This window comes from Thamnophis elegans, chromosome 4 (assembly GCF_009769535.1).
Source record: "Thamnophis elegans isolate rThaEle1 chromosome 4, rThaEle1.pri, whole genome shotgun sequence".
Lineage (NCBI taxonomy): Eukaryota > Metazoa > Chordata > Lepidosauria > Squamata > Colubridae > Thamnophis > Thamnophis elegans.
In genome coordinates, this window is record NC_045544.1 from 34,830,592 (window position 1) to 34,857,959 (window position 27,368).

General features: G+C 43.2%; 1 protein-coding gene across 6 annotated transcripts in view; it reads right to left on the reverse strand.

The window, feature by feature from the left end:
* The window catches only part of LOC116507441 (amine sulfotransferase-like), an 87,658-nt gene that overhangs the window by 10,565 nt on the left and 49,725 nt on the right, over positions 1-27,368 (reverse strand). Inside the window, exons 1-12 of one of the 6 annotated variants that reach the window (XM_032215568.1) lie at positions 25,177-25,296; positions 24,722-24,871; positions 24,049-24,184; positions 22,998-23,070; positions 22,065-22,191; positions 17,586-17,771; positions 11,251-11,400; positions 10,575-10,783; positions 9,489-9,615; positions 8,007-8,101; positions 7,080-7,260; positions 4,675-4,958 (exon numbers count right to left, since the gene is read on the reverse strand). In XM_032215568.1, the coding sequence (XP_032071459.1) occupies positions 4,798-4,958; positions 7,080-7,260; positions 8,007-8,101; positions 9,489-9,615; positions 10,575-10,783; positions 11,251-11,400; positions 17,586-17,771; positions 22,065-22,191; positions 22,998-23,070; positions 24,049-24,184; positions 24,722-24,863 (1,587 nt within the window). In that variant the 5' untranslated portion in view covers positions 24,864-24,871; positions 25,177-25,296 and the 3' untranslated portion in view covers positions 4,675-4,797. Of the gene's footprint in view, positions 1-4,674; positions 4,959-7,079; positions 7,261-8,006; positions 8,102-9,488; positions 9,616-10,574; positions 10,784-11,250; positions 11,401-17,585; positions 17,772-22,064; positions 22,215-22,997; positions 23,071-24,048; positions 24,185-24,721; positions 24,872-25,171; positions 25,297-27,368 lie in introns of those variants that run through there. The other 5 variants (XM_032215565.1, XM_032215567.1, XM_032215566.1 and 2 more) reach the window with 5 other exon arrangements.

A 27,368-nucleotide genomic window follows, 5' to 3' on the forward strand; every position in this document is an offset into this window, starting at 1 on the left:
ATGTCAACAGTTTTTTTTATTCAATTAAATTACTGTAATGCGCTTTACATGGGGCTGCTTTTGAAAAGTGTTCAAAGACTTCAGCTAGTCCAGAATGCAGCCGCGTGAGCGATTGTGGGTGCACCTAGGTACACCCACGTTACACCTATCCTCCGCGAGCTGCACTGGCTGCCCATTGGTCTCCGGACTCGCTTCAAGGTGCTAGTCGCTACTTATAAAGCCCTACATGGCATTGGACCTGGGTACCTGAGAGACCGCCTCCTGCCAATTACCTCCCAAAGACCAATTCGATCGCACAGGCTTGGCCTTCTCCGGGTTCCATCTGCCAGCCAATGCCGGCTGGCGACCCCCTGGGGGAGAGCCTTCTCTGTTGCTACTCCGGCCTTCTGGAACGAGCTCCCCGTGGAGATCCGGACCCTTACTACTGTCCCGGCCTTCCATAAAGTTACTAAGTCCTGGCTGTTCCGGCAGGCTGAGGGTTGTTGAAGTACCCACCCCCGTTTCAATTGTGACTGTTGTGGATTTTTAATATTGTTTGTATTGTCTTATTTATCCCACCCCCCCTGTTTATTGTGAGCCGCCCGGAGTCCTTCGGGAGTGGGTGGCATAGAAAACCAATAAACCTAACCTAACCTAAACTAGAGGCTATTTATGTCATCCTGTCACCAAAATGGTCATTCTAACACATTTTTCTTTAACTAAGTTTGTGTTTGAATGTATATACAATCATGTAAACAGGAAGTATACCCTACTTGAGTTCCATGGTTTTATGTATGAGAACATAGTAAAAATCTGCTCCTTAGCAGTTCTTAAATACAACCTCACATGAACAACATGACATTACACCATGTCATGATTTATTTTATAAAAAGAAACCAAAATGGAGACGCTGTGTGTGTAAAACTTAAGATTCAATAGTTTTGGAAGAATTTTCATTTTCATTTGATTTCGCCCACTATTCTTTACAACATTACTTTACAACATTACATAATTGAAGTTCGTGAGCATTTGTTTATGTACAGTTCACTTGAGGTCCCACCATAGCATTTCAATCGGGTTGAGGTATGGACTTTGACTGGGCCATTGCAACACCTTAATTCTTTTCCTTTTCAGCAATTCTGTGGTATTCTTGCTGGTGTGCTTAGGGTCATTGTCTTATTGCATAACCCAATATTGGCCAATCTTTAGCTGTCAGACCGCTGGCTTCACATGTGACTCTGGAATACTTTGGTATTTAGTGGAGTTGATGATCAACTCAGTGTCTGCAAGGTGTCCAAGCCCTGTGATTACAAATCAAGCCCAAATCACTCCACCCTCCACCACCATGCTTGATGGTTAGTATAAGATATTTGTGCTGATATCCATGTTTGGTTTTTGTCAAACGTGGCACTTTGTATTGTGGCCAAACGCCTCCACTTTGGTCTTATTCGTCCAAAGGACAGTGTTCCAGAAGTCTTGTGATTTGTTCAGATGCAACTTTGGAAACCAAAGTTGTGCTGCCATGCTGCTTTTAGAGAGAAGAGGCCTCTTCAAAACTGTAATCATGGAATCAATAGTCTCCCAGTGAGGTTCTAAATGATCTTGAGTTCACCAAGTTGGTCAATGCTTAAGAGAAATGAAAGGATCAGATTGTCCAACCAATAGAATGGTCCTTGAAACAGGTTGGAATATATCCACACCTGAAATTTGTTTGGGTCAACAGGAGAGACAGCAGAAAGAGAGGCTGTTGGGACATATCCACACCACTTTAGAAAGCACCTTTCAGATGAAGGTGGCAGCCCTGGTTTCAGATGAAGCTTGGCACATTCCAAAATCCCCAGAGTATGAATTATTGCTGATCTACCTTTGTGAAGAAAGTCTCCTTTGGTGAAATCTAGAATATCAGGAGGCAATAACATGTAGTTTGCTTTAGAATCTACTTTCATGTTATCAATTGTCGCTTTATCCACCACATCATCCACCTCCTTTTCAGTTAGTTCTCTTCCTAGGAAGTTGCATATCGTATATTTCCAAATATTGTTTATCACTATTCTCTTGGTAACGGTGAGTTGAGAGATTTATAAAATATAACAGAGTTGGAAGGGACCTTGGAGGTTTTCTAGTTCAACCCCTGATGAAACATGAGATGAGACTCTATACTATTATGAACAAATTTCTTCTTAATAGCCTCTAGTGATTATATACCCACAATTTCTGAAGGCATCCCATTTCTCTAATTGTTCTGTCAAGAAATTTCTCATTTCTAGGTTGGATCTGTTTGATAGGTTTCCATCTCACAGATCCGTTTCACAGTTACTTCCAGTTGAGCCAGCCACCACCTATTCTATACATTTTTTCTTGCCTGTGTAAAATTTTACTTTACTCTCAATTCAATTGCATTTTTTGGTGAGAAATTATGTTCTACAGTGGTATTCAGTTTACTACAATGATTTTTGCAAACTGCTCTGCTTATACTAATAAAAATTATTCTTTTTGAATATTGAACAATACAGTCAATCAAATATTTCCATTCCTACAATTGAAAACAGTTACAAAGGCATTTTCAAAGCAGTTAATGGATGTTTTGCCATTCTTTCTCTTCTCCTTTAATTAAATCTTTTTGCTTTATTTATTTTTCCTTGGAGCTTATTGCAATATTTCAAAATTCTCACAGATCCTTCACAAAGGACCAGTTCTAATACAACTGGAATACAAAACAATCTTTCTGGTCTGGAATTCCCTGACTCACACACCCTCAGCTCCTCAACACTTTTCAATGTTTTCCTTTCCTTTCTGTTATGTACAGAGATGTGCTTCTCTTTCATTGCTCATTTTCAAATTAACCCTCCCCTGATGCCTACACCTAAAATTCATTCAGGTAAACCCAAAAGACAACACTTTTTTCCTAAATTGTCAAAATGGAAATTGCTCCAAAGGGAATTACTCAGGATGGTGATATTAGCAACTCATAAACATAATTTTGAATTATGGGGACTTAACAAATGAATTAAGCAATGAGTTTGAGACTAACAGTGATGTAATCGAAAATCAGTCTTGTTAGGAAAGACTGTGTAATAAAAACATACCCAGGTCTTCTCTTATTATAAAATCAACCTGGACAGCAGCAGAACTTCCTCCCCTCCCTCTTTTGGGGGATTTACAAACAACTTCCAGCCAGGTTCACCCTGTGGTCTCACCCACCCCTGCCAGCAGCTCTTGCCTTGGCAAGGTTTAGCTTTACCTTCCTCCCACGGCTGGTGGCAGAGGGGAGGGCCAGCCCCTTCAGCTCCAGCAATCCCCTGGGTGCCAAGTCCCAATCCGGAGTTCTCCATAACTGGGGATGTTGGCAGTGCTGGAGAGCACAGTCCAGTTGTTTTCATTGGTGAGAGGAGTGTAGAGCTGGCGGTAGGGAGTTTTAGCCTGCTGTTGCCGGTGACTGGCGGTGGCGGTGAGAAACACCAGAACTCATGTGGAGTTTTATCATGAGGCTTGGGGGTGGTGATGGCGGTGGTGGCAGCGATGGGGGTGGGGCATCCACGAAGCCCACTTCAGCCTCGGCTCATCTGAAGAAGCCCCCTCCCAGCTTCCTTCTCTTGTGAAGCAGTTTGCAAAGTCCCCGTTTTGAAAGCCGCTTCTCAAAGAGAAGGAAGTTGTGGGAGGCTTCTTTAGAGGAGACGAGGCCAGAGCAGTGTTGAAGCCCATTCCAGCCTCGGATGCATCCAGACTGTACCAGTATGGAGAAGTGTCCAGCTGCCGGTGGTCCCGTATGTAAACATATGGCTGATTTCCGCTACTGGTACCGGTGAATACTGGGAGCAATCCACATCTGATGCATTTATAATCTATCATTATACCAAAGAATTACAAAAAAAAACCTTTAAAAACTTGATTTTCCCTTTAGCAGTTGGGCTAAGATGATATATCAAGCAATATATATTTTCAGAGAAGCGGCAAATACAATAAATAGGTCTAGCTGTTGCGAATATGTTGATTTTGGATTTGTTGTTATATTTTTTCTTAGTGGTTGCTTGCCTCGCCCTCCCATCTGCTGCTCAGTTTGTCCCACCCTGCCTACCCGTTGGCCACTCTAGCTTTTCCCTGGCCATGTATGATGGCCTGGCACAAGTGGCACTGGTATGCAATGTGTTACCTGTGACGATCGCCACCCTGTTTGCACTGGCCATGTGACCCATTGCCTTCCAGTGCTGCTCACAGCTGCCCACCGGACCCGGTCAGGGGAACGGCCTGTTATGCGTCCCAGCGGCCGTAGCACGTCCCAGCGGAGCTGCTCGGAAGGCAGCCACCAGCTTCAGTCTTAAAGTACTTCAACACAGGGGAATGGAGGGACCAAAATTGGCCCACCGAGCACCTCCGCTGCAAAGGGAGGCAGAAAACTTTGGCTTCTCTCTGCCTCAGCATTCAACATGGCTGCTTTTCTCTTCTTGGGCTCATGTGCACAGAGGAAACATGAGAAGGAGGAGAGAACCCTTGGCCAAACTTTTCTGTGGGTTCTGTGGGCGTGGTTTGGGTGGGTGTGGCTTGGTGGAGTGGTGTCACCCTACTTTGCCATACTCCCACTCAGTCACATGAAGCCCTCCATCAAGCCACACCCACTGAACCGGTAGGGAAAAAATTGAAACCCAACACTGCTCAGGTAGCTATGGAAATCTAAATAAATAAACAAATGCTGCACAATGTTTAAAAATAACACAGAATTTAATGTTACTATGTTCTATAGTTGAGAATTGAAAATTACAAGATTACATAAAGACCATTCTTGGAAGGTCATCTCTGATTCAAGCTATTTGAAAGTTTATATCACACATTATTTTCATCCACTGAGCTGGAAATAGGCTCTGGATCCTCCTGAATATCCCAGCAGAACTTGAAGGGCAGCTTTTTCATCCTCTCCTTAAAGACACGGTCAAACCTTTCACTCTGGGCAACAGTCATGAGATTCTTCCAGTCCCCAATAGTGCCTGGGAAACAATGGTTAAAAATATCTTAACAGTTTTTGTATTCATTTTATCTCGAGGCTATTTATGTCACCCGATCACCAAAATGGTCATTCTTACGCATTTTTCTGTGACTAAGTTTGTGTTTGAATGTATATACAGTCATGTAAACAGGAAGTATACCCTGCTTCTGTTCCATAGTTTTTTGTCTGAGAACATAGTAAAAATCTGCTCCTTAGCAGTTCTTAAAAGTAAGTAAATACAACCTCAGATGAACAACATGACATTACACCATGTCATCGTTTGTTTTTGAAAAAGGAAACCAAAATGGAGAAGCTGTGTATGTAAAACTTAAGATTCGATAATTTTGGATGAATTTTGACCTACTATTCTTTACAACATGGCTTCAGTTAAATGAAGTTTGTCAGCATTTTTATTACTTGTTTCACTTGAGGTTTCACTGTAGCATTTCAATCAGGTTGAGGTCTGGACTTTGACTGGACCATTACAATACCTTAATTTTTTCCTTTTCAGCCATTCTGTGGTATTTTTGCTGGTGTGCTTAGGGTCATTGTCCTGTTGCATGACCCAATGTTGGCCAATCTTTAGCTCTCAGACTGCTGTGACTCTGGAATACTTTGGTATTTAGTGGAGTTGATGGTCAACTCAGTGATTTCAAGGTTAGGGTTAAGAGAAATGATTGATGGCTTTTTGATCATTGAATAGGTCCCTGCAGTTTAGAGGAGACAGTTCTAAGACTGGAGGACAGTGCATTCATATGTCGGAGATACTTTTTTTTCAGGTTGATAAGTAGATTATCCTTTCCAGGTTGAAAAGATTAGTCAGTGACATCACTGTTTCCAGGGAGATGCCCCGGGAGAGGTGCTCCTTTCAAGTTCCCAACAAGATGCTAGAGTGAATGACTGGAGCTCACCCCACCATGCAGCAGCACTCGGATTGCAAACATGGGCTTGCTAACTTTCAACCCAACGTCCTAACCATGTGATCCACCACACTCCTGGTGTGGGAGATTACCCAAGGTAGAGAGTGAAGGGGTTGTGTCTCCACCATCCTAAAGTGGTCAATATGAGCTAAAACTATTCCACTCCCAAAGAATCATTAGATTGTGCAACCAACCAGTGACGTGCGGTGAGGGTTATGCCTGGTGAGGCTCAGCTGGGCATCCTTTTGCGAAGCAGGGCAGCGTTCAGCCTCGGTGGTGGTGGTGGGGATTTGCATCGCGGGAGCTGCCAAGCGCCTGGGTCTGCATCGCGGGAGCTGCCAAGCGCCCGGGTCTGGCGCCGGGAGGCCGCGTAGAAGCTTCGCTCTGCTTCTCACTCAGCCTTCCCCCAGAGGCGATCCGAGACTTCCACCGGCGGAGCTTGGAGAAGCAGTGGCCGCAGGCCAGGTCAACGGGTGCCCGGCGGGGCACTTTGCATCATGGGAGCCACCAAGCGCCCGGGTCTGCAGCAAAGAGGCAGCCTCCTCCTTCTCGCCCACTCCTCTCTCCTCTGAAGCACGCCCCGCCCAACGTAAGCGTGCTCAAGAAGACATGATTGGCTGCTTCCAAATCAGGAGGCGGGAGAATTAGTGCCTCTTTTCCATCTGAACTTCTTTGCCTTTTAACTCTTTATTAACTTTTAGAAGGCGAAAAATTCCTTATGGAAAAGAGGCCCCGAGTTCTCTCGCCTCCTGCTTTGGTTAACACTAAGCAGACACCAAGCCACTGTGACCTGTAATCTGGTAGCAACTATCTTGGCTTTAATTATTTTAAAAAAATATTTAAATTTCTTTTCTTTTCCTGAGGAGAGTGGTGAGGCTCTGCCTCCCTTGCCTCTAGTGACTGCACATCCCTGCAACCAACAGAATGATCATTGAAACAGGTTGGATTATATCCACACCAGAAAATTGTTTGGGTGAACAGGAGAACACCAACATTGGCACAACTAAGAAAACTTACAGCTGCCTCAAATGTAGGCTGCTGATGAGCCAAACACAACATCATGGAGACCCCAGAAAGTGAGGCTGTTGGGACATATCCATACCACTTTAGAAAGCACCTTTGAGGTGAAGGTGACAACCCTGGTTTCAGATGAAGCCTGGCACATTCCAAAAGCCCCAGTGTGTGAATTAGTAGTAATCTACCTTTACGAAGAAAGTTTCCTTTGCTGAAATCTAGAATCTCAGGAGGCATAAACGTGTAATTTGCTCTAGAATCCACCTTCATGTTATCAAATGTAGCTTTATCCACCACCTCATCCATCTCCTTTTCAGTTAGTTCCCTTCCTAGGAAGTTGCATATTTTCAGTACAGAACTTCTCAAATCCTGTAATTTGATAGAGCTTTATATTAGTTCATCTATAAAAATGGAGAAAAAATTTGATTTTTTTGTTTATATCTTTGGGAAATTCTCAAGATAATTTCTTCGTTATACGGTATCTTTCATATTAAACTTTAATTATTTTTCTACTGAAAAAATTACTTTGAGATAAAGTAATTTTTAAAATGAAAACTGCAGATAGAAGCAATATCAATGAGTTAAAAAAAGAAATGCTGCTTTGGGACTTCTGGTGAATGTTTTCATGTTTTCTTGGCTGCATCAGAGCGTGGCCAGTTCCCAAGCAAGTTTTAAAAAATGCCTCTCTTAAAAATGCCCTTGAGTTGAGTCAATCTCTTCTCAGCCAAATATTATGGAAAATATGATATGTATGTTTATATTTATATTCATATTCATATATATTCACATTTATACTTATACTTACAATGCAATGCAATACAATACAGTACAACATAATATAATAGGCTCTGGCTAAGATTTTTCTGATTGCAGGTACATTGGCCTAATTGGATTTTTCTTATCTATTAAATAAGTCTATCGAAATTTAGATTAGCTTTCTTTTGCTGAACTCGTTTAGCACTTCTCTAGAAGATCACAGAAATAACCAAGATTGGCTCTGTATTCACCTCGGCTATTCCCTATTGGAATAAGTTATTTACACATCCCATCATTTCCAAAACTTTCTGTGCTTAATGATTGTTCATATTGCACTACAGAACACAAACACATCTTACCTTTTTCATTTCTTCATAAGACAGGAAGAGAATATTGAAATCACCCTTATGAGCAGACCAGCCTTCTACATGGTCTAGCCATGAACTATTAACCACTGAGAGGAGAAAAATGAGTTACATATAAAGATTAATGCTTGAATTTCCCCCACAACTTTATGATCCTGGTGGGTCTAAAGATCAAAGCATGATAGCTTAAGAAGAGGCTACACTAATATTTACATAGTCTAGTCACGAAATACAAAACACGGACTGTAAAACAATGATCGTTTCATCTTGGTCAAGCAATGATCCAGCTGACCATCTGTGTCAGGGATAATAATAACAATAGCACTTAGACTTATGTACCGCTTCATAGTGCTTTTACAGTCCTCTGTAAGCGGTTTACAGAGTCAGCATATTTCCCCCAACAATCTGGGTCCTCATTTAATCCACCTTGGAAGGATGGAAGGCTGAGTCAACCTTCAGCCTGGTGAAATTCAATCTGCCAAACTGCTGGCAGTTGGCAGTCTACAGAAGTAACCTGCAGTACTGCATTGTAACCACTGCGCCACCTCAGCTCTTTCTACATTATTCATGCTTGAGTTTCCTCCATTGTGATCCTGGTGGGCCTAAAAATCAAAGCATGAAAGCACAACTGAGGGGCTTTCCTAACATCACTGAATGTGGAGAGCACAGAGAAAAAAATGAGAGTTGTAACTAATGTGGTTGCATACTCCAACTTCTTATGGTGGGATTTTTGTCAAGATGCTGCTATATTGTTTCATTTCTTTGCTTTTTCTTATTTGGAAATTTGGGGCAATCTGGTTTAATTTTTTTATACTTCTTCAAATATTGAAAGAACTAACTCTGGTTATCTCTTTTCTCTTACCCTTTAGGAGGGTTACAGAGTGCGCCTGGGGTCTGCGGGGGGCAAAATTGAACAAAAGATCTCCTGGTTACACTGCCACTTTGGTGAAGGGGGCGGGTTTTCAGGAGGCAAAAAATGCTGTATTCAGTGTATAAGATGCACCCAGATTTTCAGCCAATTTTTTGAGGGAAAAAGTTGTGTTTTATACTCTGAAAAATATGGTAGTTTGGAGAATCAGTAACTACCACCTCTAACTGGCTCCGCCCCCATCTATTCTCTGTCTCCTGAGTCCCAGCTGATCGAGAGGGAATGGGGATTTTGCCATAACCTTTCCCTGGAGTGGTGAGGGAATGGAGATTTTACAGTATACTTCACCTGCCATGCCTATCAAGCCATGCCACACCCATCAAACCAAGCCCACAGTACTGGTAGGTTAAAAAAATTGAATCCCACCAATGCACACTTCCTACTATAAAATATTTGTGTATACTGGATGAATATAGAGAATCATTATTCGTTATGTAAGGAGAGAGAGTGGATTGTTTGCTCTTGGTGGGAAACATATTGGAATATATTTATAGTCTTTTATCCAAAACAAATTGGACAAAACATTGTCATGATAAAATTCTTCTTACCTTTGCCAGCCAAAAAATTCTCAAAAAGTATACTGAAGTCTTTTGGGGTTTCTGTATTGGCGTTTAATTTTTGAAAATGGTATTTAGAAACCAAGACATCCTTTGGATTTCTAAGCACATAAATAATCTGTAAGAGAGAGATGATAATACCTAGTCAAAAAAACCAAGAGAAAAAGGAGAAAAAAGACAGATTGAAAGCAAAGCATACAGAAAGTTCATCAAGTAACTCTCACGCATTCATCTAACAGGTTCCGTTCTATCACAGGATCTCTAAGCTCATTAGCAAAACCATGTTTGAGAGCCTTCCAGCAGACCACAGGATTGGGGCCAACGTCAACTTGAGGGAAATTTTTTCCATATGGCAGACATCACAGAAGAAAAGCTTTCCTCCTGGATCCCGCCTGACAAATCTCCCTAGCGGATGGGACCCCGACATGCCTTTCCTGTTGGACTTGATGCAATGCATAGCTGCAACTGGGGAGGAGAGCTCCTTGAAATAACATGTTCCCAACTGATGAAGGGGTTTAAACGTCAAAACCAGCAACATGAATTGAATGTAGAAGCAGACTGGTTAGCAATGCAGTTTCCAAAGCAGAGGTGTAATGAATGCAGTTCTAGAGAATAGACCAATGCACATTGTATCTGCATTTTGCACCAGTGAAGCTTCCACTGATTAGGACGTGAGTGACTGAGAGTAGAAATTGTGCAAAGGGATTTGAGGGCTAAAAATAGCATTCCTCAACTTGACATCCTCCAGATATGTTAAGATCGCAACTTGACATGCAACACCAAGTGTTATGATCTATCTGGGTGTGTCGCCTTGGGAAAAATAAGTTTAAGGGGTTTGATATTCAGTTTGGTTGTTAGCTGTTTCTGCTGGGCATGACCTTGTGATATTAACATTGTTTTGTTTGTGTTTCCCCCCCCTCACACTTTAGAATTTGCTATTCCAACAAATTGGAACAATCTAATATTTGTTTGTGTACCCTTGTCTATTTGTTAATAAAACATTCAGATGCAGAGCTAAACAAAAAGAATGCAGGCAGCTCCCCATGCTAATTCACAAGTTAACAAAACATGTCCTACTTTTGCTCTTCTTTTTCGTAATCCTTTGGGTATCAAATAGTAGGGCAGATGGGAACAAATGACACGAGGTGATGGGCGACTAGGTAAAGCTACATGGAATATATTATACTCCAGCCATGGTGCTCGGTCAATTAGGGTAATATTTTCAGTTCCATCTCGGTGACCTTCATAAACAATCAAGCTGACAATATTCTGAGTCCATACAGTTCCTGCAAATAAGGAATAATTAAAATAGTTTGCCCATTATTATTTGGAGAAAGTTGAACTTATGCAAAGCCAACCTTCCTATCAGGGAGAAGAGCAAATGTTTCAGAGATGTATAAAGACAATTAACTCTACTAAAATTGATAGATTAAGCAGATGGATGGATGAGAAAAGAATAGATATTTAACCTAATACGTCCTCCTCCTCCTATTTTCCTCACAACAGCCCTGTGAGGTAGATTGGCTGAGAGAGAGCATCTAGCCAAGGTTACCAATGTAGTCAATGTAGAGTAAAATATAAACAATATAAGTAGAGTTTTAGCAGCTTATTTTCCCTACACTTCCATCTTCTTATAAAATGCGAAATGTTAAAATCTGGTTATAGAGCGTCACAGCAACCAAAACACTGAGGAACTGAATGACAACATTGGACACAAGTTTTACTCTTTCTTGGAAAACATCTTTGAACTTACCAGATCTAGGATATGTGATTATGAATATATCATCATCTCGGATTTCAAAACTGTCCAGGGAATCTAAAGTTTCAGGTGAGGAGAAGCCAGTTATGAAATAGAGTCCTTTGTATTTATATAGGGACTCCTTCACTGGCTCCATTGCTTCAGCTGTTGATGTAATAATAGAGCAATTATCAATACTTCCTACATTTATGGTCAATATTGTATTAATTCAGTTCTTTAAAAACCATGAATCCTGCTAACATAAAGGAAAATTATGTCTCTCTCTCTGTGTGTTATTAGTTTAGTTTCCTTAATTAATTGGTCAATAGTTTCATGAGCTCACTTTTCATTGATAAATGGTTCCATTGCAAAGAGTAAATTTGCTGGAATCTAAAAATTCTATGTAGAAGGGAAAGTTTTAATTACAATGTTAAAAACATACAAATTGCAATTCTTTTCTTACCTTACCTTATCTATATAGACTCTGACAGTCACTCATGTTATGTCCTTAAGCCACCTTATTTACAATGGTTTCTCAATGTACTTATACTTCAGTAGTGTTCAAATACTGATCTTTAGTCAATCATTGTGTCAGCAGAACTTCTGTATTCAAAAAATCAGCAAGAGGGGACATCGAAAACGATTGAGTATTAACCTAATTTGGAAATGTAAAACAGGTCAAGGGGAACTTTCTTAGCTGATGTAGATTTCTATCACTCTTGTCTCACTGTACTGTACACACTGTGTATGTAAAACTTAAGATTCAATAGTTTTGGAAGAATTTTCATTCTTTGGAAGAATTTGGCCCACTATTCTTTACAAAATTACTTTACAACATTACATAATTGAAGTTTGTGAGCATTTGTTTATGTACAGTTCACTTGAGGTCCCACTGTAGCATTTCAATCCACTTGAGGTCTGGACTTTGACTGTGCCATTGCAACATTTTTTTTTCCTTTTCAGCAATTCTGTGGTATTCGTGCTGATGTGTTACGGTCATTGTCCTGTTGCATGATCCAATGTTGGCCAATCTTTAGCTTTCAGCCCGCTGGCTTAACATGTGACTCTAGAAGACTTTGGTATTTAGTGGAGTTCATGGTCAACTTAGTGACTGCAAGGTGTCCAGGCCCTGTGACTACAAATCAAGCCCAAATCAACCACCATCTACCACCATGCTTGATGGTTAGTATAAGATGTTTGTGCTGATATCCATGTTTTGTTTTTGTCAAACGTGGCTCTTTGTATTGTGGCCAAACATCTCCACTTTGCTTTCATTCGTCCAAAGGACAATGTTCCAGAAGTCTTGTGATTTGTTCAGATGCAACTTTGGAAACCAAAGTTGTGCTGCTACGCTGTATTTAGAGAGAAGAGGCCTCTTCATCACTGTAATCATGGAATCAATAGTCTCCCAGTGAGGTTCTATATGATTTTGAATTCACCCAGTCGGCCAATGCTTAAGAGAAATGAAAGGATCAGATTGTCCAACCAATAGAATGATCATTGAAAGAGGTTGGATTATATCCACACCTCTAATTTTTTTGGGTGAACAGGAGAACACCAACATTGTCACAACTAAGAAAAGCTTATGGCTGCCTCAAATGTAGGCTGCTGATGAGGCAAACACAACATCATGGAGAGACAGCAGAAAGAAAGGCTGTTGAGATTGAGATTTGTTTTATTTATATGCCGCCCTATTCCCAGAGGGACTCAGGGCGGCGATCAACTCAAGGGGGAAAGGGAACACAAAGTACAATACAAGTATTTAAAATAGCCAACAGCCACACAGCTACACAGGTCGAGAGGGGAAGGGAACTCATCAACCCCAGGCCTGCCGACACAGCCAGGTTTTAATGGCTTTTCGGAAGGCCTGGAGAGAGGTGAGGGTCCGAATCTCTGCGGGGAGTTCGTTCCAAAGGGCCAGAGCTGCCACAGAGAAGGCCCTCCCCCGGGTAGTAGCCAGATGGCATTGGCTGGTAGACCGGACCCGGAGGAGGCCCACCCTGTGTGATCTAATGGGTCTTTGGGAGGTAATTGGCAGCAGGCGGTCTCTCAAGTACCCAGGTCCAATACCATGAAGGGCTTTATAAGTGACGACTAGCACCTTGAAGCGTATCCGGAGACTGATCGGTAACCAGTGCAGCTCGCGGAGGATAGGTGTAACGTGGGTGTACCGAGGTGCACCCACAATTGCTCATGCGGCTGCATTCTGGACGAGTTGAAGTCTCCGAATGCTCTTCAAGGGCTGCCCCATGTAGAGCGCATTGCAGTAGTCCAGTCTTGAGGTCACGAGGGCATGAGTGACTGTTGCGAGTGCTTCCCGGTTCAGGTAGGAACACAACTGGTGCACCAGGCGAACCTGGGCAAATGCCCCCCTGGTCACAGCTGACAAATGATGTTCTAAGGTCAGCTGTGGGTCCAGGAGGACTCCCAAGTTGCGAGCCCTGTCTGAGGGGGTGTAAAATTTCACCCCCCAATCTGAGTGATGGAATACTAACCAAATTCTTGGGAGGGAAACACAACAGCCACTCGGTCTTGTTTGGATTGAGCACAAGCTTGTTAACCCCCATCCAGACCCTGACAGCCTCCATGCATGGCACATCACGTCAACCGCTTCACTGAGTTGGCACGGGGCAGACAGATACAACTGGGTATCGTCCGTGTATTGATGGTATTTTATCCCGTGCCGTCGAATGATCTCACCCAGTGGCATCATGTAGATGTTAAACAGGAGGGGGGATAGGACCGAACCCTGAGGAACCCCATATTTTAGGGGCCTAGGGGTCGACCTCTCCTCCCCCAACCAACACCAACTGCGACCTGTCCGAGAGGTAGGAGGAGAACCACCGAAAAACGGTGCCTCCCACCCCCACCTCTCGTAACCGTCGCAGAAGGATATCATGGTCGATGGTATCGAAGGCCGCTGAAAGGTTGAGAAGCACTAGGATGGAGGGATGACCTCCATCCCTGGCTCTCCAGAGATCATTGGTCAGTGCGACCAAAGTGGTTTCCATGCTGTAGCCAGGCCTGAATCCAGACTGAAAGGAGTCCAGATAATCGGCTTCATCCAAGGACCGTCGAAGTTGAGAGGCTACCACATTCTCAACAACCTTCCCAATAAAGGGGAGGTTGGAGACTGGATGGTAGTTATTCAAACTGGCTGGATCCAGCAATGGCTTCTTCAGGAGGGGTCTCACCACCTCTATCTTCAATGCTGGTGGGAAGAAGCCCTCCCGAAGTGAGGCATTCACCATTGCCTGGATCCAGCTCTGCGTCACCTCCTTGCTGTTTGCGACCAGCCAGGAGGGGCACGGGTCCAGTACACACGTGGCAGCACTCACCACTCCCATGGCCTTGTCCACTTCATCAGGAGCAATAGGTTGAAAGTCAGTCCAGAGATGTCATTCAAGACCTTCCCCCGGTACCCCAGGTCCATCCGAAGCCGAGCAATTTTGTCCATGAGGAACTGGACATATTCCTTTGCTCTGGCTTGTAAGGGGTTATCCGCAACCCTCACATTTAGGAGGGAGCGGGTCACCCTAAACAAGGCGGCAGGGCATGACTCAGCGGATGCTATCAGAGCGGCAATATAGTTGTTCTTGGCTGTCCGTATTGCCGAGAGGTATGCTCCGATGCAAGCTTTTAATAGTGCTCGGTCTTACTCGGATTTACTGGACCTCCAGCGGCGCTCTAGCCGTCTCTTTTGGTGCTTCATCTCCCGGAGGCCCTCGGTAAACCAAGGGGCCCTCCTGGATCCACTGCTGCGGATCGGCCGTAAAGGCGCAATCCAGTGGAGAGCCTCAGATGCTACCGAGTTCCAAGTAGCAACTAAGGTCTCCACTGGACTGCGGGCGAGAGTATCAGGCATAACGCCAAGCGCCGTCTGGAAACCCTGGGGATCCATAAGACGCCTGGGGTGGAACCACCTAATTGGTTCCTCCTCCCTACAGCGGGGGATTGGTTTCCGAAAGTCGAGCCTCAGTAGGAAGTGGTCCGACCACGACAGGGGCAAGATCTCACTACCCCTCAGACCAAGATCACAACTCCACTGCTCCGAGAGAAATACGAAGTCGAGTGTGCGACCCGCTGAGTGAGTCGGACCCTGGATTACTTGGGTCAAGCCCATGGCTGTCATGGAAGCCATGAACTCCTGTGCTCCATCAGAGTGTTCGCCGAGCGAAGGCAAATTGAAGTCCCCCAGTATCATAAGTCTGGGGAACTCAACTGCCAGCTCGGCTACTGACTCGAAGAGCAAGGGGAGGACTGTTGTCACGCTGTTGGGAGGCAGGTATGTTAACATCAAGCCCACTTGACCCGCAAGGTCCATCTTCACCAGCAAGGACTCACACCCGACAAACTCCCGAGCAGGGATCCTATGAGGAACTAAGGACTGTCGGATAACAATGGCCACTCCCCCGCCCCTTTCTCTGGGGTCGCGGTTGATGAATCACCTGAAAACCCTCTGGGCACATTTCAGTGAGGGGGACTCCTCCCTCCGGGCCCAGCCAGGTTTCAGTAATACATGCCAAGTCTGCCCCCTCGTCAACAATTAGGTCCTGGACGAGGGGAGCCTTGTGAACCACAGACCTGGCATTTAGCAACAGCAACCTGAGACCAGGGTCCTGACTACTCATGCCATCTGGCCTTGGAGTGGAACTCACAGGGCCGGAAGGAGGGATCCCTCTGACATAGGGAACCCTCCTTCCCCGGTAATGGCTCGCCCTGAAGTTCCCGCCATATCTGCCCCTCCCCGTTATGACCCCAATATTCTGGCCCACTCCCGCATCTGTGGTCCCTCCACCCTCTCCCCCAGCCGCCAAATTCATCGGCAGGCCCTTCGACACACACATCCAAGGGCTGGAACCAGGCCTGGGTCCCCCTGACACTTCTGCCAAAGCACTCAGTGCAGGAGGCCCCAGCTAAACTCCCGGCCCACCAAACATACCCATACATACAACCAATCAATCCCCACAATACAAGTTAAAAACAGAAAAACAGCAATATCATGATAAAAAGTGGGAACATTCAGTCAGTCAATCATACCACACATTCCCCATACATTTAAAAATTGTAAAAATTTGTAAAAATTACAAATGTATAAAAATTATAAGTCTGTGCAGTCTAGCCAATTGTATAGTCCGAGGAGGCCACAAGGGGAGTAGTATCCAAGCCTCCCACACGAGTGTCCTAAGTCCAAGGATAATAGCGGGGCCATATAATGATAACCCAGCAGAAGTCCAGAGAGAAAGCCAGGAAAGTCTGAGAGGCAAGTAGGTCGCAGGCGATAAATGATGATGGCGAAAGTTGTAGGGCCAGCCACAGGAGACGGCAGCCAGCAACACCCCTCCCCGTTGGGGACAAAGAATACCCGGGAGCCAGGGATAACCCCACGATAAAGGGGGGAAAAGCCCCACTCCCAGCTGTACCGTGACACTCCCAGTGGAGGCAGCCTGTCGGTAGGCCATCAGGCTAGCAACCCCACCCCCACCCCCACCCTAACCCTAACCTTAACCTAACCTTAACTTAAACTAACCCCACCCTAAGATTCTAATCTAGCCCTACCCTGTCCCTAGCCTGACCCCACAGCAGCACAACAGCAGAAGGAGGCATCAGACAACCTGGGGGGGGGGTCAGGTCCCCCCAAACAGTCACCGATAGCTGCTTCCCCAGCAGCCAAGACGGTCTCAGCCTGTTCTTCCAGGCTCCGGCAGGTATCTTTGGCCTGGGTGGTTGGGAAGTCCCCGCCCGCCTCTCACCACAGGCGGCACAACAAAGTTCACAAGATGGTTTAGTTCAGTTCGTCTAGCTGATGGCCCACAAAACTCCACAGCATCCAATGCCTTCCCTCTGGGTATTCGCAGCGCTTAGCGGCAGTCACAATGGGATCGGGGCTCCCTCAGAAACCCCTAGCCAACCCTTAGCCTGTTGGGACATATCCATACCAGGGGTGGGTTTCTCGCCCTGTTCCAACCGGTTCGGTTGGAACGGGGCCGGCAGCGTCCTCGTGCACGCGTGCAGCGCACGGATGCGTACTAGCATCTGTGTGATGCTCCAGCTGCTCCTGGAGGATCGCGCAGGTGCTGTATGCGTCCTGCGCATGTGTGGAAGCGCAGAACTCATCAAAACTGGGTAAGGAGCGCGGGCGGGCGGGTGGGCCCTTCGCTGTTCCCGGAAGTTACTTACTTCCAGGTTCGCTGACCAACCGGTTCGCGGGGACCACCGCGAACCGGTTGAAACCCACCCTGATCCATACCATTTTAGAAAGCACCTTTCAGATGAAGGTGGCAGCCCTGGTTTCAAATGAAGCCTGGCACATTCCAAAAACCCCAGAGTATGAATTATTGCTGATCTACCTTTGCGAAGAAAGCCTCCTTTGCTGAAAACTAGAATCCCAGGAGGCAATAACGTGTAGTTTGCTCTAGAATCCACCTTCATGTAATCAAATGTATCTTTATTCACCACATCATCCACCTCCTTTTCAGTTAGTTCTCTTCCTAGGAAGTTGCATATTTTCAGTACAGAACTTAATATTTGTTCATCTATAATAATGGAGAAAAGATGGAAAATGTTGAGTCAATCTGTTCTGAGCCAAATATTATGGAAAATATGAGAATCTTATCTATCAAAAATTAGATCAACTTTGTTTTGCCAAACTCATTCACAAGAGAAGCATTCTTTGAATTCTAGCATGACAAGCTAAGTACTCATAAATACACCTTTCATTAATTAATTTTATCAATCTTTTTGATAGCAAGCTGACTGCACTGTATTTTCCTGCATCCTCCTCCTTCCTTTTGAAGAGACACTAACTTATTTTTCTTCAGAGATATCACCAGTCCTCTGGGAGATCACAGAAATAACCAAGAGTGGCTCTGTGGTCACTTCTGCAATTCCCTAAATAACTTATTGGAATAAGTTATTTACTGTATTTTTGGAGAATAAGATGCACGTTCCCCCCCCCAAAAGAGGGTGAAAATTTGGGTGCGTCTTATACACCAAATGTAGTCCTGCCCACCCACCAGCCCTCACCCTTTGGCCTCTGCCTCCCAGCAATTTACCTCCTTGCAGCAAACCGGGAAAATGGGGCTTGCGAAGGTGGCAATAGGCTATGGCAATCCCTGCAGCCTGAAACAGCTGATCATCAGGGCCCATGGTGAAATTGAAAGTGCAATCGGTTGTTGCTGTTTGCTGCAAGGAGGCAAATTGCTGGGAGGCAGAGGCAGATTTTTTTTCTTGTGCTAATTAGGCTAAACTGAAACAGGCTGTTTGCTGCAAGGAGGTAAGTCAATAACTATAAATACCTATAGAATGTTCAATTTATTAGACTTATTTTTTTAAAGACTGCTTTATTATTGTTCTAGAGAACATAACAAAATGAAGAAGCTTTTTAAAATAAACGCTTGATCTGAAGAGGCCCAGTGCTATTGTATCTTCTTTTAAATAGCATAGAATAACGTATACTTTCAGAAAGCCATATCAATATTAACAGCATCTGTACAAGTATAGTCTGAAATGAAACACCACAAACAGTGTATATTGTCTGTACTGTCTGATGTCTTCCCCCTTGTTTTCCTTCCCAAAAGCTACATGTGTCTCATATTGCGGAGTGTCTTATACTCTGGAAAATATGGTACATGTCCTATCATTTCTAAAGCTTTCTGTGTTTGATGGTTGTTTATATTGCATTACACAACACAAAAAGATCTTGCCTGTTTCATTTCTTCATAAAAAAGGAAGAGAATATTGAAATCACCATTATAAATTTACCAGCAGCCTTCTACATGGTCTATCCATGAACTACAAAACACTGATAGGAGATAAATGAGTTTAGCATAAACATGAGAACAGTCTTCAAAGTTGCTGAGTTCAGTTGTTATTCTCGGTCATGCAATGATCCAGCTGGCCATCTGTGTCAGGGATAGCAATAACAATAACATTTCAACTTATATACTGCTTCATAGTACTTTTACAGCCCTCTGGAAGAGGTTTACAGAGTCAGCATATTGCCCCCAACTATCTGTGTCCTCATTTTACCTACCTCGGAAGGATGGAAGGCTGAGTCAACCTTGAGTCAGGTGAAATTCAATCTGCCAAATTGCAGGCAGCTGTAAGTCTACAGAAGCAGCCTGCAGTCCTGCATTGTAACCACTGTGACACCACAGCTCTTTCTTCATTGTTAATGCTTGAGTTTCCTCCATGATGATCCTGGTGAGTTTCCTCCATTATGGGCCTGGTGGGCCTAAAGATCAAAGTATGAGAACACAACTGAGGGGCTGCTCTAATGTCACTGAACAAGGAGAGGACAAGGGATGAATGAGAGTGGTAAATAATGTGGCTTCATATTCCAATTTGTTAAGGGGGGATTTTTGTCAAAATCCTGCTATATTGTTTAATTCATTGGCGTTTTCTTATTTGGACTTTGAGGCAATCTAGTTTAATTTTTTTTATACTTCTTCAAATATTTAAGGAATGAACTCTGGTTAGCTTAACTTTCTTCTCTTTCCAACCCTTAAAACGCTTTCCTTGTGATATCATTTGAGTATTTGGTTCTTTAGCTAATATTATTTTTTTAAAAAAACATTTGATTCTATCCATCCACTCCAACTCATTCACATCCCAATTTTGAACCGCTAAACAATTTATCTCTATTTTCTCCTCCATCTATATATATAAAAGTGAAATACCACTCATGCATCATCACAAAATCTCCAGAATTGTAAAGCCTACAAACTTGAAATTTGGCACGTATGTTCCTCCTGGCTTCTAGGTGCTCTTCTAAGAAAGGATTTTTCGAAATGACCATCAGATCATTAGTATTTCTTATATTATTATTAACCCGGTCTGCTGCTAAGGAGTTAGACATTCTACTCCCCCTCCTCACCTGAAAAGAATTCTGTTCCATCTGCCATTTGGGCATGGGCGTGGCCAGCACGTGACTCATCTGGCCTGCAGCCTGCAAGTTTAGACATTCTACTCGCCCTTCCCACATGAAAAACACTCTAATGCTAAGGAGTTAGACTAATCTGGAAGCAGGTTAGTGGGGTGGGGAAGGAATGGGGATTTTGCAGTATCCTTCCCCTGCCACACCCACAAAGTCACACCTGCAAATCCACGCCATGCCCACCGAGCTACACCCACAGAATTGAAAAGAAGAACACCATTTCAACATTGGTATAACTAAGAAAGGCTTATGGCTTCCTCAAATGTAGGCTGCTGATGAGGCAAGCACAACATCATGGAGAGACAGCAGAAAGAGAGGCTGTTGGGACATATCCATACCACTTTAGAAAGCACCTTTCAGATGAAAGTGGCAGCCCTGGTTTCAGATGAAGCCTGGCAGATTCCAAAACCCCCAAGTATGAATTATTACTAATCTACCTTTGCGAAGAAAGTTTCCTTTGCTGAAATCTAGAATATCAGGAGCCATGAATGTGTAGTTTGCTCTAAAATCCACCTTCATGTTATCAAATGTAGCTTTATCCACCACATCATCCACCCCCTTTTCAGTTAGTTCTCTTCCTAGGAAGTTGCATATTTTCAGTACAGAACTTCTCAAATCCTGTAATTTGATGTAACTTTATATTAGTTCATCCATAACAATGGAGAAAAGATGGAAAAATTTGTTGATATTTTTGGGGAATTCTCAAGATTACTTCTTCATTATACATATCTTGCATATTAAACTTTAATTATTTTCAATCTCTTCTGAGCCCAATCAGGAAAATATTATGAGGGACTTTGGCTTAGACTTTGGCTTAGATTACAGGCACATTGTGCTAATTGGATTATGCAATGATCCAGCTGACCACCTGTGTCAGGGATAGCAATAACAATAGCACTTGGAGTTATGTACCGCTTCATAGTGCTTTTACAGTATGTAAGCGGTTTACAGAATGAGCCTATTGCCCCCAACAGTCTGGGTTCTCATTTAATCCACCTCGGAAGGATGGAAGGCTGAGTCAACCTTCAGCCTGTGAGATTCGAACTGCCAAATTGCAGGCAGCCAGCAGTCTACAGAAGTAGCTTGCAGTACTGCATTGTAACTACTGCGCCACCTCAGCTCTTTCTACATTATTCATGCTTGAGTTTCCTCCATTGTGATCCTGGTGGGCCTAAAAATCAAAGCATGAGAGCACAACTGAGGGGCTGCCCTAACGTCACTCAATGTGGAGAGGACAGAGAAAGAGTAAGAGTTGTAACTAATGTGGTTGCATACTCCAACTTGTTATTTGGGGATTTTTGTCAAGATGCTGCTATATTGTTTCGTTTCTTCGCTTTTCCTATTTAGAACTTTGGGGCAATCTGGTTTAATTTTTTTATACTTCTTCAAATATTCAAAGAACTAACTCTGGTTATCTCCTTTCTATTTCCAACCCTTAAATCGCTTCCCGTGTGATATCATTTGAGTATTTGGTTCTTTAACTAATATTCATTTTTTAAAAACTTTACATTCTATCCATCCATTCCAACACATTAACATCCCCATTTTGAACTGCTAAAGAATTTCTCTCCATTTTCTCCTCCATATTAAATATATCTTAGTATTTCTCATCTCTCTCCCTAATAAGCTGCCTTCTCTTGCCTCTCCCTCTCACTTTTACATCAAAGTTGTCCTAGGAGCCATCCATTTTTCTGCACCCACTCTTCCTACTGAAAAATATTTGTGTAGAGTTTACACAAATTACTGAATTATAGAGAATCATTATTTATTTCTTATATAAGGAGAGAGAGTGGATTGTTTGCTCTTGGTGGGAAGAGGATTGAAATATATTCATAGTTGTTTACCTAAAACAAAAATGGACAAAATATCGATATGATCAAATTCTTCTTACCTTTGCCAGCCAAAAACTTCTCAAAGAATATATCAAAGTCTTTTGGGGTTTCTATTTTGACTGATAGTTTGTGAAAATAATAGTTAGAAGCTAAGACATCCTTTGGATTTCTAAACACATAAATAATCTGTAAGAGAGAGATGATAATACCTAGTCAAAAAAACCAAGACAAAAAGAAGAATAAAAGACAGATTAAAAGGAAAGCATACAGAGAGTTCATCAAGTAACTCTCATACATTCATCTAAAAGGTTCCATTCTATCACCGGATCTCAAAGCTCATTAGCAAAACCATATTTGAGAGCCTTTCAGCAGACCACCAGGATTGGGGCCAACCTTGACTTGGGGAAAAGATTTTCCATATAGCAGACACCACAGAAGAAAAGTCTTTCCTCTTGGGTCCTGCCTGACAAATCTAAAGAGCAAACTAGTAGCCAATGCAGTTTCCAAAGCAGAGGTGTAATGAATGCAATTCTAGAGAAACACCAATCCACGTGGCATCTGCATTTTGCACCAGTAAAGCTTCCAGTGACTAGGGCATGATTGACTGAGAGTAGAAATTGTGCAAAGGGATTTGAGGGATAAAAATAGCGTCCCTCAACTTGACATCCTCCAGATATGTTAAGATAGCAACTGGACATGCAACACCAAGTGTTACTATCTACCTGGGTGTGCCACCTTGGGAAAAATAAGTTTAAGGGGTTTGATATTCAGTTTGGTTGTTAGCTGTTTCTGCTGGCCATGACCTTCTGTTTTGTTTGTATTCCCCCCCCTCCTCACACTTCAGAATTTGCTATTCCAACATATTGGAACAATCTAATATTTGTTTGTGCACCCTTGCCTATTTGTTAATAAAACATTCAGATGCAGAGCTAAACGAAAAGAATGCAGGCAGCTCCCCACACTAGCTCACAAGTTAACAAAATATGTCCTACTTTTGCTCTTCTTTTTCGTAATCCTTTGGGTACCAAATAGTAGGGCAGATGGGAACAAATGACATGAGGTGATTTGTAGATTTGTAGATTTATTATAATTTATAGGCCGCCCTTTTCCCTGAGGGGACTCAGGGCGGCTTACAAAAACACGGGAAAGGGGGTACAAAGACAAAAAGCATAAGACAGTACATAATATTAAAAAATAGAGCACAACATTCATTCATCATTCGGGAGGGGACGAACTAAGATTTTTATCCCCAGGCCTGACGGGATAGCCAGATCTTAAGGGCCGTGCGGAAGGCCTGGGCGGTGGTGAGGGTGCGGATCTCCACGGGGAGATTGTTCCATAGCGTCGGAGCTGCAACTGAGAAGGCTCTCCTCCGGGTAGTCGCCAGTCGGCACTGACTGGCGGATGGAATTCGGAGGAGGCCTACCCTGTGCGATCTGATGGGACGCAGGGAGGTAATTGGCAGAAGGCGGTCTCTCAAATAGCCAGATCCACTACCATGGAGCGCTTTGTGAGTGGTAAGTAGGACCTTGAAGTGCACCCGGAGACCAACAGGTAGCCAGCGCAGCTCACGGAGGATCGGTGTTATGTGGGCGAACCGTGGTGCGCCCACGATCACTCGCGCGGCCGCATTCTGGACTAGCTGAAGTCGCCGGATGCTCTTCAAGGGCAGCCCCATGTAGAGCACGTTGCAGTATTCCAGCCTAGAGATCACAAGGGCTCGAGTGACTGTTGTGAGGGCCTCCCGGTTCAGGTAGGGCCGCAACTGGCGCATCAGGCGAACCTGAGCAAATGCCCCCCTGGTCACAGCTGACAAATGATGGTCGAAACTCAGCTGTGGGTCCAGGAGGACTCCCAAGTTGCGGACCCTGTCTGAGGGGTATAAATTTTGTCCCCCCAGCCTGATTGATGGAACATTAGCCAAATTATTGGGAGGAAAACACAACAGCCACTCGGTCTTTTCCGGGTTGAGCACCAGTTTGTTAGCTCTCATCCAGTCTTTGACAGCCTCAAGGCAGTCTTTGACAGCCTCAAGGCAGTGATGGGCGACTAGGTAAAGCTACATGGAATATATTATACTCCAGCCATGGTGCTCGGTCAATTAGGGTAATATTTTCAGTTCCATCTCGGTGACCTTCATAAACAATCAAGCTGACAATATTCTGAGTCCACACAGTGCCTGCAAATAAAGAATAATTAAATTAATTTGCCCATTATTATTTGGAGAAAGTTGAACTTATGCAAAGCGAACCTTCCTAATCAGGGAGAAGAGCAAATGTTTCAGAGATGCATAAAGACAATCAACTCTACTAAAATTGATAGATTAAGCAGATGAATGGATGAGAAAAGAATAGATATTTATTTACACATTTATTTCTATCCTGCCTTTTTTAGTTTTAGAACTAACTCAAGGTGGCAAACATACCTAGTACTTCTTCCTCCTCCTATTTTCCTCACAACTGCCCTGTGAGGTAGATTGGGCTGAGGGAGAGTGACTAGCCAAGGTTACCAATGTAGCCAATGTACAGTAAAATATAAACAATGAAAGTAGAGGTTTAGCACCTTATTTTCCCTACTTTTCCAGCTTCTTATAAAATGCTAAATGTTAAAATCTGATTATAGAGCAACAGCGTCACAGCAACTAAAACACTGAGGAACTGAATAACAACATTGGACACAAGATTAACTCTTTCTTGGAAGACATCTTTGAACTTACCAGATTTAGAATATGTGATTACGAATATATCATCATCTCGGATTTCAAAATTGTCCAGTGAATCTAAATCTTCAGGTGAGGACAAGCCAGTTATGAAATAGAGTCCTTTATATTTATACAGGGACTCATCCACTGGCTCCATTGCTTCAACTGTTGATGTAATAATAGAGCAATTATCAATACTTCCTACATTTATAGTCAATATTGTATTAATTCAGTTTTTTAAAAATCATGAATCCTGCTAACATAAAGAAAAATTATATGTCTGTGTGTGTTATTATATTAGTTTCCTTAATTAATTCATTAGTTCCATGAACTCAATTTTCATTGATAAATGTTTCCATTGCAAAGAGTAAATTTGCTGTTCTTATTGGAATCTAAAAATTCTATGTAGAAGAGAAAGTTTTAATTACAATGTTAAAAACATACAAATTGCAATTCTTTTCTTACCTTACCTTATCTATATAGACTCTGACAGTCACTCATGTTATGTCCTTAAGCCACCTTATTTGCAATGGTTTGTCAATGTTCTTATACTCCAGTAGAGTGCGCAAATATTTAAGAAGGCTGATCTTTAGTCAATAATTGTGTCAGAAAACTTCTGTATTTCAAAAATGAGCAAGGGAGGACATCAAACATGATTGAGTAATAACCTAATTTGGAAAAGTGTTGCTGTAAAAATCAGTATGTTTTAAAAATACAAAAGCACTTCTGATTTACATGCCAATTATTTGTAATGTATCATTATATGAAGAATTATGGATTTACCAATAGGAGATGTAGCCACAACGATGTTATTGCATTGTTATTTTCATACCTGAATCCCAATTTCCATATATAAATGTACATAAGAGTTGTTATATTATTGTCCCCCTCCAAAGGGAAGAGTACCTCATTATGGGGAAAACCACTGCATGAAATATGTTTCAGGCTATGTAAGGAATTATTTTATTGTGCAATGTTGCAATCTTTAATTGAACTACATGATCTTGATTTGTGATGACAGCTTGTTTTCTGCAAATGCAGCCACATTCAATACAGTTAATTGTTAATAGTTGTAATGATGTTGTCTATCCTAATTTTATGTAGCTTCTCATTTATTCAAATAGATGCTGGCAAACTTTTAGCTGGGACTTTAAACTTTATCAGTTCAGATACAATGGTTGCAGAAACATTCTGACCAACATAATCAATAAGGGATCAGAAGGCCACGATAAATAATTTCCATATTATTGTCAGCTTCATGGATATTTTCATGGAGAAACTTGATGGGATATACACCAGAGGTGGTATTTTGCCCTTTCGCCCAGGTTCAGATGAACTGGTAATGGCAGCAGGAGGCTCCACCCACCCACCTAGATGTCATTAGTGACAGGCAAGTGCACATGCACTCCCAGTTCCAAAGCGGTAGTGAAGGTTTTCATGCCTGGTCTACATCATTGTGACGGTGGAGGTGGTTTGGGTGGTTTGGTATATGTGTTTTCAGTATCAGAGGTTTGATCAAAAGCTCTCATAAATTCCAGGGGTTGTCTTGTTATGCTTTTCCAAGCATTAAAATTCAGGATGGTTCAGTGGTTAGAATGTGGTATTGCAAGCTAATTCTGCCAACTGCCCACAGTTCAATTGCCATTGCGGTAGGTGGAAGAAATATGGGTTTTACACAGTTTTAATGTTGGAAGACACTTGGAGGCACCCTAAATGAGCTGGGTGGCTATATGAACTTGTTTAAATAATAAATAATATAATCTGATGAGACATAGGTTATATGCCTTTTTTCCCAATCTCAACCCCACCCCATCCATGGGGTGCCAATATTTGTAGTATCCTGAGTATGTCAGCCTTCCCAAAAAACCAAAACCCTTTACAAACTTGATTTTCCCTTTAGGAGTTGGGCTAAGATGATATATCAAGCAATATATATCTTTAGGTAAGTGGAAAATATAATAAATGGGTCTAGCTGTTGCAAATATGTTGATTTTGGATTTGTTCTTGTCATATTTTTCTTGCCACTTGTTCACCCCGCCCACCCACCATTCGCTCACCCTGCCCCACCAACCCGCTGGCTGCCCAATCAATGCTTGCTTCCCCTTCCCACCCACCCGACTCTCGCTCCGCCATGCCAGTCCTATATATGTTGCCTTTGCTTCATCATGCGGCCCATCTACGCACATCTCCAGTTGCCTCTGCACTTTGCGCGCTCTCCTCATCTCACCAAAAGTAAGTAAGCATGTTGTCCTCTCACCCTTCACCTTAGGTCAGGGGCTGGGCCCCAGGGATGCACTATTCCATGAGGCCCCGGATACACCACCCCCTCAGCCAGGTTGTGGTTCCATTCCACAGCTCCGACCTTTGCCCGAATCCACTGTCTGATCTCTGCCCCCCTCAGCAGGATGGGGAATGAGACATTCCCCAGCTCTGGCCTTGTCCCAGAGCCGCTACCCACTCTCTGACCACTTGCCTGCTGCCTCGCTCATCTACCTTCTATTCTGGTCATCTTGGGGGAGGGCATGGTGAGGCTTGGCCACCTTTCACAGGAAGCCTACAGCTGCCAGTCATTTTTGGTTGAATTCCGAGCAGCTCTGCTACAACGTCATCCCTCCAGCGCAGCAGGCTGTTCCCCTGGCCAGGTCTGGTGGCCGGGTGCGAG